The 18506-nt window shown below is 38.7% G+C and overlaps 1 protein-coding gene across 1 annotated transcript; it reads left to right on the plus strand.

Moving 5' to 3' along the window:
• Positions 1–368: 368 nt before the first annotated feature.
• LOC139477255 (multiple epidermal growth factor-like domains protein 6) lies at positions 369–7625 on the plus strand. Its single transcript, XM_071259805.1, has 4 exons — positions 369–420; positions 4714–5619; positions 5731–5854; positions 7298–7625. The coding sequence occupies exons 1-4, from the start codon at positions 369–371 to the stop codon at positions 7623–7625; spliced, it is 1410 nt and encodes a 469-aa protein (XP_071115906.1).
• Positions 7626–18506: the final 10881 nt, after the last annotated feature.

The following is an 18506-nucleotide window of genomic DNA, read 5'->3' on the forward strand; positions in this document are numbered from 1 at the left end:
GCCGGGGATCGAAGCCCGTACCTTCCACTCTCTACCCCTTGACCACGGAGGCGGTCCAGATAATAAGAGTGTCATCTACTGTAAAATCTTTACATGTAAGGTCTTGTTATATTTGTTTCAGGATAACTGTTCGTTATTTTAACAATGCCCATGCAGCCATGTGATGTCTTCTTCCTTGTCGAGAGAATACAAGTTAGGCATCTTAAGTGAAGTTAACATTTAGACCATACAGCTTGTGTACTGGTTCTGCAATACACTATTGATAGTTCGAGCAGTAAATACTGCGAAACAATCCAATGGATTGGGCACAAGTGACACTCTTACGAGTCATTCTCATTTACTGTTATCTATTTCATTTCAGGATAACGATGACTGTGTGGCTGATTCTGTGTCTTGCATCTTTGATAATTTCTGCACAAGGTAAGACAAGAAAAGATTCTGTATTCTGCCTTCAACTTGTCACTCGATGCCACATGCAACATCTATGTACAGTGACTGATATTGCTAAACCTTTGTACAGTGAATGGTATTGCTACACCTGTGCACAGTGAATGGTATTGTTACACCGGTGTACAGTGAATGGTATTGCTACACCTATGTACAGTGAATGGTATTGCTGCACCTGTGCACAGTGAATGGTATTGCTACACCGGTGTACAGTGAATGGTATTGCTACACCTGTGTACATGAATGGTATTGCTTCACCTGTATACAGTGAATGGTGTTGCTACACCTGTGTACTGTGAATGGTATTCCTACACCTCTGCACTGTGAGTGGTATTGCTACACCTGTGTACAGTCAATGGTATTGCTACACCTGTGTACAGTGAATGGTATTGCTACACCTGTGTACAGTGAATGGTATTGCTACACCTGTATACAGTAAAAGGTATTGATATAACTGTGTACACTGTATGGTATTGCTACACCTATGTACAGTGAATGGTATTGCTACACCTGTGCACAGTGAATGGTATTGCTACACCGGTGTACAGTGAATGGTATTGCTACACCTGTCTACATGAATGGTATTGTTTCACCTGTATACAGTGAATGGTGTTGCTTCACCTGTGTACTGTGAATGGTATTCCTACACCTCTGCACTGTGAGTGGTATTGCTACACCTGTGTACAGTCAATGGTATTGCTACACCTGTGTACAGTGAATGGTATTGCTACACCTGTGTACAGTGAATGGTATTGCTACACCTGTATACAGTGAAAGGTATTGCTATAACTGTGTACACTGTATGGTATTGCTACACCTATGTACACTGAATGGTGTTGCTACACCTGTGCACAGTGAGTGGTATTGCTACACCTGTGTACTGTGAGTGGTATTGCTACACCTGTATACAGTGAAAGGTATTGCTATAACTGTGTACACTGTATGGTATTGCAACACCTGTGTACTGTGAATTGTATTGCTACACCTGTGCACTGTGAGCGGTATTGCTACACCTGTGTAGAGTGAATGGTATTGCTAAACCTGTGTACTGTGAATGGTATTGCTACACCTGTGTACTGTGCATGGTATTGCTACAACTGTGTACTGTGAATGGTATTGCTACACCTGTGTATTTTGAATGGTATTGCTACATTTGTGTAAAGTGTAAGGTTTTGCTACACCTGTGTTCAGTAAATGGTATTGCTACACCTGTGTACAGTAAAAGGTATTGCTATAACTGTATACACTGTATGGTATTGCTACACCTATGTACACTGAATGATGTTGCTACACCTGTGCACTGTGAGTGGTATTGCTACACCTGTATACAGTGAAAGGTATTGCTATAACTGTGTACACTGTATGGTATTGCAACACCTGTGTACTGTGAATTGTATTGCCACACCTGTGTACAGTAAATGGTATTGCTACACCTGTGTACAGTGAATGGTATTGCTACAACTGTGTACTGTGAATGGTATTGCTAAACCTGTGTACTGTGAATGGTATTGCTACACCAGTTTTCTGTAAATGGTATTGCTACACCTGTGTACTGTGAATTGTATTGCCACACCTGTGTACTGTGAATGGTATTGGTACACCTGTGTACTGCGAATGGTATTGCTACACCTGTGTACAGTAAATGGTATTGTTACACCTGTGTACTGTGAATGGTATTGCTACACCTGTGCACAGTGAATAATATTGCTACACCTATGTACAGTAAATGGTATTGCTACACTTATGTCCAGTGAATGGTATTGCCTCACCTGTGTACTGTGAATGGTATTGCTACACCTGTGTACAGTGAATGGTATTGCTACACCTGTGTACAGTAAATGGTATTGCTACACCTTAGTAAAGTAAATGGTACTGCTACACATGTGTACAGTGAATGGTATTGGTACACCTGTGTACAGTGAATGGTATTGCTACATCTGAGTACAGTGAAGGTATTGCTACAGATAGATACTGTGAATGGTATTGCTACACCTGTGTACTGTGAATGGTATTGCTACATATGTGTACAAGGAATGGTATTGCTACACCTATGTACTGTGAATGGTATTGCTACACCTGTGTACTGTGAATGGTATTGCTACACCTGTGTACAGTGAATGGTATTGCTACATATGTGTACAAGGAATGGTATTGATACACTTGTGTACTTTGAATGGTATTGGTACACCTGTGTACAGTGAATGGTATTGCTTCACATGTGTACTGTGAATGGTATTGCTACACCTGTGTACTGTGAATGGTATTGCTGCACCTATGTACTGTGAATGGTATTGCTACACCTGTGTACAGTAGATGGTATTGCTACACCTGTGTACAGTCGATGGTGTTTGCAACACCTGTGTACAGTGAATGTCTTTTCTACACCTGTGTACAGTAGATGGTATTGCTACACCTGTGTACAGTGAATGGTATTGGTACACCTGTGTACAGTGAATGGTATTGGTACACCTGTGTACTGTGAATGGTATTGGTACACCTGTGTACAGTGAATGGTATTGGTACACCTGTGTACAGTGAATGTTATTGATATACCTGTGTACTGTGAATGGTATTGCTACACCTGTGCACTGTGAGTGGTATTGCTACAACTGTATACAGTGAACGGTATTGCTACAACTGTATACAGTGAATGGTATTGCTACACCTGTGTACAGTGAATGGTATTGCTACACCTGTGTAAAGTAAATGGTATTGCTATACTTGTGTCCAGTGAATGGTATTGCTGCACCTGTGTACAGTAGATGGTATTGCTACACCGGTGTACAGTGAATGGTATTGGTACACCTGTGTACAGTGAATGGTATTGGTACACCTGTGTTATGTGAATGGTATTGGTACACCTGTGTACAGTGAATACTATTGCTACACCTGTGTACTGTGAATGGTATTGCTACACCTGTGTATTGTGAATGGCATTGCTACACCTGTGTACTGTGAATGGTATTGCTACACATGTGTACAGTGAATGGTATTGCTTCACCTGTGTACAGTGAATGGTATTGCTACACCTTAGTAAAGTGAATGGTATTGCTACACCTGTGTACAGTGAATGGCATTGGTGCACCTGTGTACAGTGAATGGTATTGCTACACCTGTGTACAGTGAATGGTATTGCTACACCTTTGTACAGTGAATGGTATTGCTACACCTGTGTACTGTGAATGGTATTGCTACACCTATGTACTGTGAATGGTTTTGCTATACCTGTGTACAGTAAATGGTATTGCTACACCTGTGTCCAGTGAATGGTATTGCTTCACATGTGTACGGTGAATGGTATTGCTACACCTGTGTACTGTGAATTGTATTGCTACACATTTGTACTGTGAATGGTATTGCTACCCCTATGTACTGTGAATGGTATTGCTACACCTATGTAGTGTGTATGGTATGGCTGCACCTGTGTACTGTGAATGGTATTGCTACACCTATGTACTGTGAATCGTATTGGTACACCTATGTATTGTGAATGGTATTGCTGCACCTGTGTACAGTAGATGGTATTGCTACACCTGTGTACAGTGAATGGTATTGCTACACCTGTGTACAGTGAATGGTATTGCTACACCTGTGTACTGTGAATGGTAATGGTACACCTGTGTACAGTGAATACTATTGCTACACCTGTGTACAGTGAATGGTATTGCTACACCTATGTACAGTAAGAGGTATTGCTACACCTGTCCCAAGTGAATGGTATTGCTACACATGCGTACAGTGAATTGTATTGCTATACCTGTGTACAGTGAATGGTATGACTACACCTATGTACAGTGAATGGTATTACAACTTCTGTTTACAGTGAATGGTATTGCTACACTTGTGTACTGTGAACGGCATTGCTACACCTGTGTACAGTGAATGGTATTGCTACATCTGTGTGCAGTGAACGGTATTGCTACACCTTTGTACAGCGAATGGTATTGCTACATCCTCGAAAGTGAACAGTATTGCTACACCCTCTATAGTGAATGGTATTGCTACACCCTCTGTATTGAATAGTATTCTTAAACCCTCGACAGTGAATGGTATTGCTACAGCCTCGATAGTGAAGGTTATTTCTACTCCCTCTATAGTGAATGGTATTGCTACACACTCGACACTAACCGGTTTTGCTACAACCTCGACAGGGAATGGTATTGCTACACCCTCGATAGTGAATATTGAGTTTATGTTCATTCAAGAAAAGCGTCACATGACAGTATGTTTGTTTACATGTCATATACTTTGAAATGATCATTTCAGGTGACAAGTGTAAGTACAACCAGCATTGTTCCGACTGTGACAGAAGTACAGGACATTGCCTCAGAGACTGTGACCCTGGGTACTTTGATCAGACCTGCAGTTCAGTATGCAGCAGGAACTGCAGAAATCACTCTTGTCAGTTGTCAAGCTCTGGCTCAGGTGCTTGCACTGAGGGTTGTGTCCCTGGATATCAAGGTCCTGGGTGCAACGTAGGCTGTGACAGTCCAGGGGGTACCTGTGTAGCATGTCCAGGTGGTTGTGATGGAGGATATTGTCAGCTGGCCTCACCCTGTGTGTCTGGATGTGTAGACTCCTACTTCGGGACTGACTGTAAGACGTGTTCAAGTAGATGTAAGTCCTGCAACAGGATGACAGGATTGTGCAAGGAGTGCCACCCTGAATACTTTGGTCCCAACTGTGCTTATTCCTGTGATCATTGCCTGGGATCGTGTGAACATGGATGCGCCCTGGGTTGTCTTCCTGGATTGTATGGCACTTTCTGTGAGAAGAAGTGCAGTGAAAAGTGTGGACTAAACACTGCCAGCTCTACTGACAACCTTCTCCTTTCATCAAAGGCTGATTTACGTGTCTGTCAAAGGACGAGTGGAAATTGCCTCTATGGATGTCGGGAGGGATGGTTTGGTCAACAGTGCTCTTCTCGATGCAGCCCTAACTGTGGACACAACACGTGTCAGTCTGACAGCGGGAAGTGTACAGACGGATGTACACGTGGCTTCTATGGTGGACACTGCCAGCACACGTGTGAAGTGTGTCGTGGTGGTGTCTGTGATCAGAAGACTGGCACCTGCACCATGGGCTGCCACCTGACTGGACAAACGTGTGATTTTACCTGCACGTTCAACTGTTCTGTTGCGGAATGTCTGAGAGTGGAACATTGCAACCAAGGTAACTATAGTCCTATAATGCTTCTTGATTGACCAGTGGTCTAAATCTGTAATCAGTTTAGTTATAATGTTATATGAAACTCCAATACAACCATTTTCTTAAACCTTACAGAGGACACCAGTAGAAGACACAGTGGCATACAACTAGCTACCCTACTGACATCGCTGATGTTTTTGGTGGTTGGCAGCGTGGTGTCAGTGACGATCTGTTGCCGCAGGCGTGTTAGGATGCTAGGGTGAGTGATATTCACAGTATACCTTTTCTGTATCCTTGCTCACACGGACAGTAACACGTGGTGTTAGTATATCTGTATGGGCCGTCAACAGGGGTAAGTGTTACAGTTATATAATGGTTGCCAGTAAAGCAACCGTGCAACGGCCACACAAGGGAATGGATTTTAAGGGCTTCATCTAAAGTCGTCTTAGATGTTTTCTTTTGTATGAGCAAATATGATATTGCTTCCTGGTAATAGAGCTACTGTATAATAATGGTGTTACAGCTTACTTGTGATACAGCTGCTGTATATATTTATGACGTTATAGCTTCCTGGTGATACAGGAACTGTATATATTTATTATGTAAAATCTTCCCAGTGTTATAGCTTATGTATAAATGTACGACGTGATAGCTTCTTAGTGATATAGCTACTGTATATATTAATAACGTTATAGATTTCTGGTGATATAGAAAACTGTTTATAGGTATGATGTAGAATCCTACTGGTGATATAGCTACGGTATTTATTCACGAAGTAATAGCTTCTTAGTGACATAGCTGCTGTATATATTTATAACATTATATATTCATGACGTTAAAGTTTCCTGGTGATATAGGTACTGTATATTGTCATTGCGTCATAGCTTCCTGGTGCTATAGCTATTGTATATATTTACGTCCTGGTGATATAGGAACTGTATATGGTCACGATGTTATAGCATCCTGGTATTATAGCTACTGTACATATTCATGATGTTATAGCTTCCTGGTGATGTAGGGACTGTATATATGGATGGATAAATTCTTTCTAGTGTTATAGCTACTGTGCATATTCATAACATTATAATTTCTTAGCGATATTGATACTGCTTATGGTCATGGCGTTATAACTTCCTGGTAACATCTCGCTAGGCATGACATTGTGTACCCCAGTCGTTCGAGGCGCCGCAACTCGGTTCGAATCCCAGGTTTGCCTTAGTTTGTCAGCATCATCTGGGTGTTTCCTTAATGACCAGCATCATCTTTGTATCTATTACAAACTGACATTTACGTTTTGATTATATAGTCTATATTGCAATGCATAAATTGTTATAAGTCTGACTATCACAGTTGTTGAATCAAGATCCGGAATTAATTTGTTCGAATCCCCGATTGTTTCTGTTTATGATCCTATATATGTCAATACCATACCCTTAACAGTCCGGATGTCTTACAACATCGACGTTGGTAAAACAAGCACCACCCACGGCCAGGAAGATGTTTTGTGTCCCTAAAGACAGAATTCTGGTAGTTGTGATACTACCTGTTTCCGTATCTTGGACACGTACATGTTGTACAGTTTATACAAATGTAGATATAACTGAGGTGCATAGTGAACTCAAAGCGTCCCTTGTTTCTCCAGAGAAAGGCCAACGCATTAAACAGCAAACAAACAAACTTATGAATATGTTCTCTTTCACAGACAGCACACAATACAGGGAGTAATTCCATATGAAGCACCAAGTGATGAGGACCAGGTACCCCCGGACTACTGTGAAATCAGAGACGAAGATGTGAACATCCTGTATGAGCTGCCAGGGATAAGAGAAGACGAATCGGTAGCTGGAGCTGCCCCTGCCATGCCTGTTCTGGCAGAATGCTCTGCACCAGACTGCGATAGTGCAGACAATGATGCTGCTACGTCAGAGGAGTCAGGTGTTGACGAGAACACGTACACTCACCTCATGCGACCGGTTCTTGTTGATGTTCCGGAAACAGTAGTGAACTATGTATCTCCAATCGAGGAGTGATACAATATAACCACTACTTGCTTAGTTTACAACGGATTTGCATTTAGGTATCAAGTTAAAACTGAAGTAATTGATCAAAATTGAACAAAACCCAACATAGAAAAAATAAAACATGTATAGAAACAACTCTCAATCATAATTTATTCCTCATGATTATTTGAAGCAGTTCAATATAGAAGGGCGTTCCATGTTTCAAGTAAGAAATGTTTGATTTTATCATACTGTCAATCCTTTTGAAAAATCTGAAAAATTACGTGTCATGATTTTCATTTTACTTTGCTGGTTCAGTTACTTTGTTAAAACTATCATTTGACATTTCATTTCTTGAGCAAAATGCAATAATTATCAACATATATATCGACATTAGACAGACGTTTTGGGTATTGTTCATCAAACCCCTCCTTCCTGTACCCTATACAGGCCCCTGTCGTCCTAATTACTGATTGTCACTGACAAGAAGAGTCAATCCGGCCTGTGGCTGCAAAGATGCCTCTGACTATTGATCTTTACACTGTAAAGGTCACGTGCTAGCTACAGTCGCAACCTGCTTGATAGACTACGGTCTCCCCGCCTCGGCATGAACGTTTTCCGAAACAGTTTCCTTTTGTTTATACTTTGCCTTGCTGTTAATATTAATGAAATTATTTCCGGGTATGAGAAGTTGTATAACACTATGGATATGAACACGTGAGTACCTCGTCAACTGGTGCTGAATGTTGATTTGTCACGACAATTATGTGACATGTTTTATCCTTTGCATTTTTACACCACTGATTGTCGTCGCTATGTGCCAAACACGTTACAGAATGGATTTATTTGTTTTATTTTTCTGATTGCTACATTTGTTTGTTAGTTTTTGCTTTCTGTGTTTTTGTTTGTGCTTTGATTTGATTTTTTGATTTTTGAAGTTCCAGGGATGACAACATCTCAACAGTTAACCTCTCGTTTGACTTGTACAGGATTTACAGTTTTCTATTTTAAACAGACGATTCATAGACAGCATCAAGAGTGACTATTGTTTTTCTATGGACTACTAATGGCTAGTGAGTTTAATCATAATGCAGTCTGGTGAATGTCATCATAATCCATAGTGGTGAATGTCAGCATGATGTTAGCTAGCGAATAACATCATAATCCATGCTAATGAATGTCATCATGATATAATCTAGTGAATATCATCATCATCATCATCGAGGCTAGTAAATATCATCTTAACGCAGGATAGGGAATATAATCATAATGCAGGAAAGTAAATGCCATAATACTCAAGCCTGGTGAATGTCATCATACTCCAGCCTAGAGAATGTCATCATATTCCAGGCAAGTGAATGTCATCATACTCCAGCCTTTAAATAATTATAATGAAGGATAACGACTTATAATGTAGGATAGCGAATGCCATCATACTCTAACCTAATACATGTCATTATAATGCAGGATAGTGAATGCCATCATACTCTAACCCAATGAATGTCATTATAATGAAGGATAGTGAATGCCATCATACTCTAACCCAATGAATGTCATTATAATGCAGGATAGTGAATGCCATCATACTCTAACCCAATGAATGTCATTATAATGCAGGATAGTGAATGCTATCATACTCTAACCTAATGAATGTCATTATAATGCAGGATAGTGAATGCCATCATACTCTAACCTAATGAATGTCATTATAATGCAGGATAGCGAATGCCATTATACTCTAACCTAATGAATGTCATTATAATGCAGGATAGTGAATGCCATCAAACTCTAACCCAATGAATGTCATTATAATGCAGGATAGTGAATGCCATCATACTCTAACCTAATGAATGTCATTGTAATGCAGGATAGTGAATGCCATCATACTCGAACCTAATGAATTTCATTATAATGCAGGATAGTGAATGCCATCATACTCTAACCTAATGAATGTCATTATAATGCAGGATAGTGAATACCATCATACTCTAACCTAATGAATGTCATTATAATGCAGGATAGTGAATGCTATCATACTCTAACCTAATTAATGCCATTATAATGCAGGATAGTGAATGCCATCATACTCTTATCTAATGAATGTCATTATAATGCAGGATAGCGAATGCCATTATACTCTAACCTAATGAATGTCATTATAATGCAGGATAGTGAATGCGATCATACTCTAACCTAATGAATGTCATTACAATGCAGGACAGTGAATGCCATCATACTCTAACCTAATGAATGTCATTATAATGCAGGATAGCGAAAGCCATTATACTCTAACCTAATGAATGTCATTATAATGCAGGATAATGAATGCCATCATACTCTAACCTAATGAATGTCATTATAATGCAGGATAGTGAATGCCATTAAACTCTAACCTAATGAATGTATTTATAATGCAGGATAGTGAATGCTATCATACTCTAACCTAATGAATGACTTATAATGTAGGATAGCGAATGCCATCATACTCTAACCTAATAAATGTCATTATAATGCAGGATAGTGAATGCCATCATACTCTAACCCAATGAATGTCATTATAATGAAGGATAGTGAATGCCATCATACTCTAACCTAATGAATGTCATTATAATGCAGGATAGTGAATGCCATCATACTCTAACCCAATGAATGTCATTATAATGCAGGATAGTGAATGCGATCATACTCCAGGCTAGTGAATGTCATCATACTCCAGGCTAGTGAATGTCATCATACTCAAGCCTAGTGAATGTCATCATACTCAAGCCTAGTGAAAGTCATCATACTCCAGGCTAGTGAATGTCATCATACTCCAGGCTAGTGAATGTCATCATACTCAAGCCTAGTGAATGTCATCATACTCCAGGCTAGTGAATGTCATCATACTCCAGGCTAGTGAATGTCATCATACTCAAGCCTAGTGAATGTCATCATACTCAAGCCTAGTGAAAGTCATCATACTCCAGGCTAGTGAATGTCATCATACTGCAGGCTAGTGAATGTCATCATACTCAAGCCTAGTGAATGTCATCATACTCCAGCCTTTAAATAATTATAATGAAGGATAATGAATGCGATCAAACTCTAACCTAATGAATGTCATTATAATGCAGGATAGTGAATACCATCATACTCTAACCTAATGAATGTCATTATAATGCAGGATAGTGAATACCATCATACTCTAACCTAATGAATGTCATTATAATGCAGGATAGTGAATGCCATCATACTCTAACCTAATGAATGTCATTATAATGCAGGATAGTGAATACCATCATACTCTAACCTAATGAATGTCATTATAATGCAGGATAGTGAATGCCATCATACTCTAACCTAATTAATGCCATTATAATGCAGGATAGTGAATGCCATCATACTCTTATCTAATGAATGTCATTATAATGCAGGATAGCGAATGCCATTATACTCTAACCTAATGAATGTCATTATAATGCAGGATAGTGAATGCGATCATACTCTAACCTAATGAATGTCATTACAATGCAGGATAGTGAATGCCATTATACTCTAACCTAATGAATGTCATTGTAATGCAGGATAGTGAATGCCATCATACTCTAACCTAATGAATGTCATTATAATGCAGGATAGTGAATGCCATTATACTCTAACCTAATGAATGTATTTATAATGCAGGATAGTGAATGCTATCATACTCTAACCTAATGAATGACTTATAATGTAGGATAGCGAATACCATCATACTCTAACCTAATAAATGTCATTATAATGCAGGATAGTGAATGTGATCATACTCTAACCTAATGAATGTCATTATAATGCAGGATAGCGAATGCCATTATACTCTAACCCAATGAATGTCATTATAATGAAGGATAGTGAATGCCATCATACTCTAACCTCATGAATGTCATTATAATGCAGGATAGTGAATGCCATCATACTCTAACCTAATGAATGTCATTATAATGCAGGATAGTTAATGCCATGAAATTCTAACCTAATGAATGTCATTATAATGAAGGATAGTGAATGCCATCATACTCTAACCTAATGAATGTCATTATAATGCAGGATAGTGAATGCCATCATACTCTAACCCATTGAATGTCATTATAATGCAGGATAGTGAATGCCATTATACTCTAACCTAATGAATGTCATTATAATGCAGGATAGTGAATGCCATCATACTCTAACCTAATGAATGTCATTATAATGAAGGATAGTGAATGCCATCATACTCTAACCTAATGATTGTCATTATAATGAAGGATAGTTAATGCCATCATACTCTAACCTAATGAATGTCATTATAATGCAGGATATCGAATGCCATCATACTCTAACCTAATGAATGACTTATAATGCAGGATAGTGAATGCCATCATACTCTAACCTAATGAATGTCATTATAATGAAGGATATCGAATGCCATCATACTCTAACCTAATGAATGTCATTATAATGCAGGATATCGAATGCCATCATACTCTAACCTAATGAATGACTTATAATGCAGGATAGTGAATGCCATCATACTCTAACCTCATGAATGTCATTGTAATGCAGGATATCGAATGCCATCATACTCTAATCTAATGAATGTCATTGTAATGCAGGATATCGAATGCCATCATACTCTAACCTAATGAATTTCATTATAATGCAGGATAGCGAATGCCATTATACTCTAACCCAATGAATGTCATTACAATGAAGGATAGTGAATGCCATCATACTCAAGCCTAGTGAAAGTCATCATACTCCAGGCTAGTGAATGTCATCATACTCCAGGCTAGTGAATGTCATCATACTCAAGCCTAGTGAATGTCATCATACTCCAGGCTAGTGAATGTCATCATACTCCAGGCTAGTGAATGTCATCATACTCAAGCCTAGTGAATGTCATCATACTCAAGCCTAGTGAAAGTCATCATACTCCAGGCTAGTGAATGTCATCATACTGCAGGCTAGTGAATGTCATCATACTCAAGCCTAGTGAATGTCATCATACTCCAGCCTTTAAATAATTATAATGAAGGATAATGAATGCGATCAAACTCTAACCTAATGAATGTCATTATAATGCAGGATAGTGAATACCATCATACTCTAACCTAATGAATGTCATTATAATGCAGGATAGTGAATACCATCATACTCTAACCTAATGAATGTCATTATAATGCAGGATAGTGAATGCCATCATACTCTAACCTAATGAATGTCATTATAATGCAGGATAGTGAATACCATCATACTCTAACCTAATGAATGTCATTATAATGCAGGATAGTGAATGCCATCATACTCTTATCTAATGAATGTCATTATAATGCAGGATAGCGAATGCCATTATACTCTAACCTAATGAATGTCATTATAATGCAGGATAGTGAATGTGATCATACTCTAACCTAATGAATGTCATTACAATGCAGGATAGTGAATGCCATTATACTCTAACCTAATGAATGTCATTGTAATGCAGGATAGTGAATGCCATCATACTCTAACCTAATGAATGTCATTATAATGCAGGATAGTGAATGCCATTATACTCTAACCTAATGAATGTATTTATAATGCAGGATAGTGAATGCTATCATACTCTAACCTAATGAATGACTTATAATGTAGGATAGCGAATACCATCATACTCTAACCTAATAAATGTCATTATAATGCAGGATAGTGAATGCCATCATACTCTAACCTAATGAATGTCATTATAATGCAGGATAGCGAATGCCATTATACTCTAACCCAATGAATGTCATTATAATGAAGGATAGTGAATGCCATCATACTCTAACCTCATGAATGTCATTATAATGCAGGATAGTGAATGCCATCATACTCTAACCTAATGAATGTCATTATAATGCAGGATAGTTAATGCCATGAAATTCTAACCTAATGAATGTCATTATAATGAAGGATAGTGAATGCCATCATACTCTAACCTAATGAATGTCATTATAATGCAGGATAGTGAATGCCATCATACTCTAACCCATTGAATGTCATTATAATGCAGGATAGTGAATGCCATTATACTCTAACCTAATGAATGTCATTATAATGCAGGATAGTGAATGCCATCATACTCTAACCTAATGAATGTCATTATAATGAAGGATAGTGAATGCCATCATACTCTAACCTAATGAATGTCATTATAATGAAGGATAGTTAATGCCATCATACTCTAACCTAATGAATGTCATTATAATGCAGGATATCGAATGCCATCATACTCTAACCTAATGAATGACTTATAATGCAGGATAGTGAATGCCATCATACTCTAACCTAATGAATGTCATTATAATGAAGGATATCGAATGCCATCATACTCTAACCTAATGAATGTCATTATAATGCAGGATATCGAATGCCATCATACTCTAACCTAATGAATGACTTATAATGCAGGATAGTGAATGCCATCATACTCTAACCTCATGAATGTCATTGTAATGCAGGATATCGAATGCCATCATACTCTAATCTAATGAATGTCATTGTAATGCAGGATATCGAATGCCATCATACTCTAACCTAATGAATGTCATTATAATGCAGGATAGTGAACGCCATCATACTCTAACCCATTGAATGTCATTATAATGCAGGATAGCGAATGCTATTATACTCTAACCTAATGAATGTCATTATAATGCAGGATAGTGAATGCCATGAAATTCTAACCTAATGAATGTCATTATAATGAAGGATAGTGAATGCCATCATACTCTAACCTAATGAATGTCATTATAATGCAGGATAGTGAATGCCATTATACTCTAACCTAATGAATGTCATTATAATGCAGGAAAGTGAATGCCATAATACTCTAACCTAATGAATGTCATTATTATGAAGGATAGTGAATGCAATAATACTCTAACCTAATGAATGTCATTATAATGCAGGACAGTGAATGCCATCATACTCTAACCTAATGAATGTCATTATAATGAAGGATAGTGAATGCCATCATACTCTAACCTAATGAATGTCATTATAATGCAGGATATCGAATGCCATCATACTCTAACCTAATGAATGACTTATAATGCAGGATAGTGAATGCCACCATACTCTAACCTAATGAATGTCATTATAATGCAGGATAGTGAATGCTATAATACTCTAACCTAATGAATGACTTATAATGCAGGATAGTGAATGTCATCATACTCCAGGATTGTGAATGTCACCATAATGGAGGATAGTGAATGTCATCATTCTCCAGACTAGTGAATGTCATCATAAGTCAGCATAATGAATGTCATTATACTTCAGCCTAGTGAATGTCTACATACTCCAGGCTAGTGAATGTCATCATACTGCAGGATAGAGAATGTCATCATACTCCAGGCTAGTGAATCTCATCATACTCCAGGCTAGTGAATCTCATCATAATTCCAGGCTAGTGAATGTCATCAAAATGCAGGCTATTTTAATCTCATCATAATGCAGGAAAGTCATCATACTCCCGGATAGTGCATATCGTCATAATGCTGGATAGTGAATGTCATCATATCACAGCCTAGTGAATGTCATCATAATGCTGGATAGTAAATGTCATCATAATGCAGGATAGGGAATGTCGTCATAATGCAGGATAGTGAATGTTTTTATCATAATGTAGTGTAATGAATGTCATCATAATGAAGGCTAGTGAATGTCATTATACTCCAGGCTGGTGAATGTCATCATACTCTAGGCTGGTGAATGTCATCATACTCCTGGATAGTGGATTTCATCATACTCCAGGCTGGTGAATGTCATTATAATGCAGGATAGTGAATGTCATCATAATGCAGTGTAATGAATGTCATCATCTTCAAGGCTAGTTAATGTCATCATAATCCAGGCTGGTGAATGTCATCATACTCCAGGCTGGTGAATGTCATCATAATGCAGGATAGTGAATGTCATCATACTCCCGGGTAGTGAATGACATCATACTCCAGGCTAGTGAATGTCATCATAATGCAGGATAGTGAATGTCATCATTCTCCAGACTAGTGAATGTCATCATAAGTCAGGATAATGAATGTCATCATACTCCAGGCTAGTGAATGTCATCATACTGCAGGATAGAGAATGTCATCATACTCCAGGCTAGTGAATCTCATCATACTCCCGGCTAGTGAATCTCATCATAATTCCAGGCTAGTGAATGTCATCAAAATGCAGGCTATTTTAATCTCATCATAATGCAGGAAAGTAAAAGTCATCATACTCCCGGATAGTGCATATCGTCATAATGCTGGATAGTGAATGTCATCATATCACAGCCTAGTGAATGTCATCATAATGCTGGATAGTGAATGTCATCATAATGCAGGATAGGGAATGTCGTCATAATGCAGGATAGTGAATGTTTTTATCATAATGTAGTGTAATGAATGTCATCATAATGAAGGCTAGTGAATGTCATCATGCTCCAGGCTAGTGAATGTCATGATAATCCAGGCTAGTGAATGTCATCATATCACAGCCTAGTGAATGTCATCATACTCCAGGTTAGTGAATGTCATCATGCTCCGGGATAGTGAATATCATCATAATGAAGGATGGTGAATGTTATTATAATCAAGGCTAGTTAATGTCATCATAATGGAGGATGGTGAATGTCAACATAATCCAGGCTAGTGAACGTCATCACTATCCAGGCTAGTGATGTCATCATAATGCATGGTAGTGAATTGTATTGAAATGTTACTGTTCCTCTTAATGAGCTTATTTTCATACCTAATAAAGCATTGCTTTTACTATGAGTGTTATATTTCTATTTGATACTATCACCAGCATTTTATATGAAATATCTTAATACGAGGTAAATGTAGGTTTCAAACACGATGGCCAACCTTACCGGACAAATGATACAGGGTATTCAATATTTAGAAAAATAACCAGCGAGCTTTGGGGCAATATATATATTTATAAGAATATGTGAAAGAATAGCCCTTAAGATCATACATAATTCAGGGTTTCGTGTCGATGGGTAAAAAATTTCCGCATCTATTGTGACGTCATAATGATCAACAGGCAAAACGTCCAGGAAGTGTGATACAAAGAAGGAAATTTTACAAATCTGAATTTCACTAGCTTCCAGGTTTGATATCATATTGATTTTCTCTCTGTGTGTATATAATGTTTATTGATCAACCTCCTTACATTTAACATCACCACATAGTCTCGTTCGGCCCAGTTTAATGGCATTCCTTCCGGTGTGTTATACACATGCCAAATGCAGTACATTTTCCATCCCCAAAGTTTTACACCTCAATATTCAAAACTAAAACTTTTGCTTTAAGTCAATATCTGACAAAATCTCCACTGGAGTAGTTGAGTAAAAGCTAATACAACGAATAATGTTCATATCTCAAATATTGGTGTCACAGGAACGTTTGTTGTTGAGTGTATGTTATTGGATATTGTTGGTGGTCTTATATTCGACAAACGGTGCGCCAAAAAGCAGCCATTGTCGATTTGCAATGTCATAAACGGCATTGAATTCCCATCTGTTAAAAAATGTCATGGAGGAGAACAGTAAAGCAAAATGCACGTGCAAGTTATGGCATTCGTAACTCGTGGTTGTGGCTATAACAAAGCAAGCATGAGCCATGAATTTGTCAATCAATTGTCAACAGTTTTCAAGTTCGAAAATGCCGAGACTCAGCGCTGCCGATCGGAACATCGCCATAGGACGTAATCCAAAGAGGGGAATCGCAGTCTTCTGCTGCAAGTCACTTAAACGTCCATCACAGCACCGTTTGCCGCCGTTGTGACCATGCACACACTTCAGTTTCACTGCAGACCGTCCAAGACCAAGGATCGCTACAGTCAACTGTTCCACCTACGTCATCGCAATGCCACAGCTACGGAGAATGCAGGACACATCCCTGGTTTGAGGAGGATATCGGACCAGACTGTCAGGAACCATCTTCGCGAGGCTGGAATCCAACCTAGAAGACCAGCTATAGTCGCTGTTTGCAACAGATCCATCGACAGCGACGCTTGCGTTGGTGCCATACCTTACAGCCTTGGAATTTGAGAAGCTGGAGAAAAGTGTGGTTTGGAGATGAATCACGATTTCTTCTTCATCGGCGAGATGGAAGACAACGTGTTTATCGTCGTTGAAATGAGCGTCTTGCCCCACATTATGTACGAGAATTCGACAATTTCGGTGGCTGTAGGGTCATGGTGTAGGGGGCCATATCCTTCACCAGGAGATCTGACCTGGTTGTGGTTCAAGGAAATTTGACAGCAAATCTCTACATGAATCAAATTCTTCAACGTCACCTTTTTCCAATCATTGACCGCCGGAGGGAGCTGTTTCAGCTGGACAACGCTCCACTGCACACAGCTCGTGTCACCGAAGACCATCTTTATAATGCCAACATCAACATCCTGCCCTGACCGTCGAGATTTCCAGATCTCAACCCAATCGAACACCTCTGGGATGAACTCGATCGACGTGTAGGTCAATGTCAGAACACGCCTCAGACACCCAACAACTGGCCAACGCGTTACAAGCAGAATGGCGCTGAATTAGTATACTTGTCCAGTCAGTTCCGAGGAGATGCAGAGCCGTGATTGCTGCCCTGGCGGTCACACGAGATACTGAGTTTGTTGCACTCTTGTGGCCTTATGTGACATGATAATGAACAGTTTTCAATGCCTTTGTACACCGACCACATGTGACTATCAAGCTCCCAAATTGCATATCCGAACTATGATATTGAATTAAATATATCGACTTTATGAGGTACAAAAATTTACTAAATATCTACCTGTGCGTTTGTTTTTTTGAAGAGTGTATGATTCAGATCATAAGTATTTGTGACCAATAACACTGGATCATCTGCGTACAGTAATACAAATATTGTGATAATATGT

The sequence above is a fragment of the Haliotis cracherodii genome, unplaced genomic scaffold, assembly GCF_022045235.1.
Source record: "Haliotis cracherodii isolate W230 unplaced genomic scaffold, xgHalCrac1.p SCAF_32, whole genome shotgun sequence".
In the NCBI taxonomy this organism is placed as follows: domain Eukaryota; kingdom Metazoa; phylum Mollusca; class Gastropoda; order Lepetellida; family Haliotidae; genus Haliotis; species Haliotis cracherodii.

What these genes read in the sequence shown, in the direction of transcription:
- LOC139477255 (XM_071259805.1), top strand. Translation starts at nt 369, where the DNA reads ATGACTGTGTGGCTGATTCTGTGTCTTGCATCTTTGATAATTTCTGCA. An exon ending in AGTGGAACATTGCAACCAAG is followed by an intron (nt 5,620 to 5,730) that starts GTAACTATAGTC and finishes TAAACCTTACAG; the next exon opens with AGGACACCAGTAGAAGACAC. An exon ending in AGGCGTGTTAGGATGCTAGG is followed by an intron (nt 5,855 to 7,297) that starts GTGAGTGATATT and finishes TCTCTTTCACAG; the next exon opens with ACAGCACACAATACAGGGAG.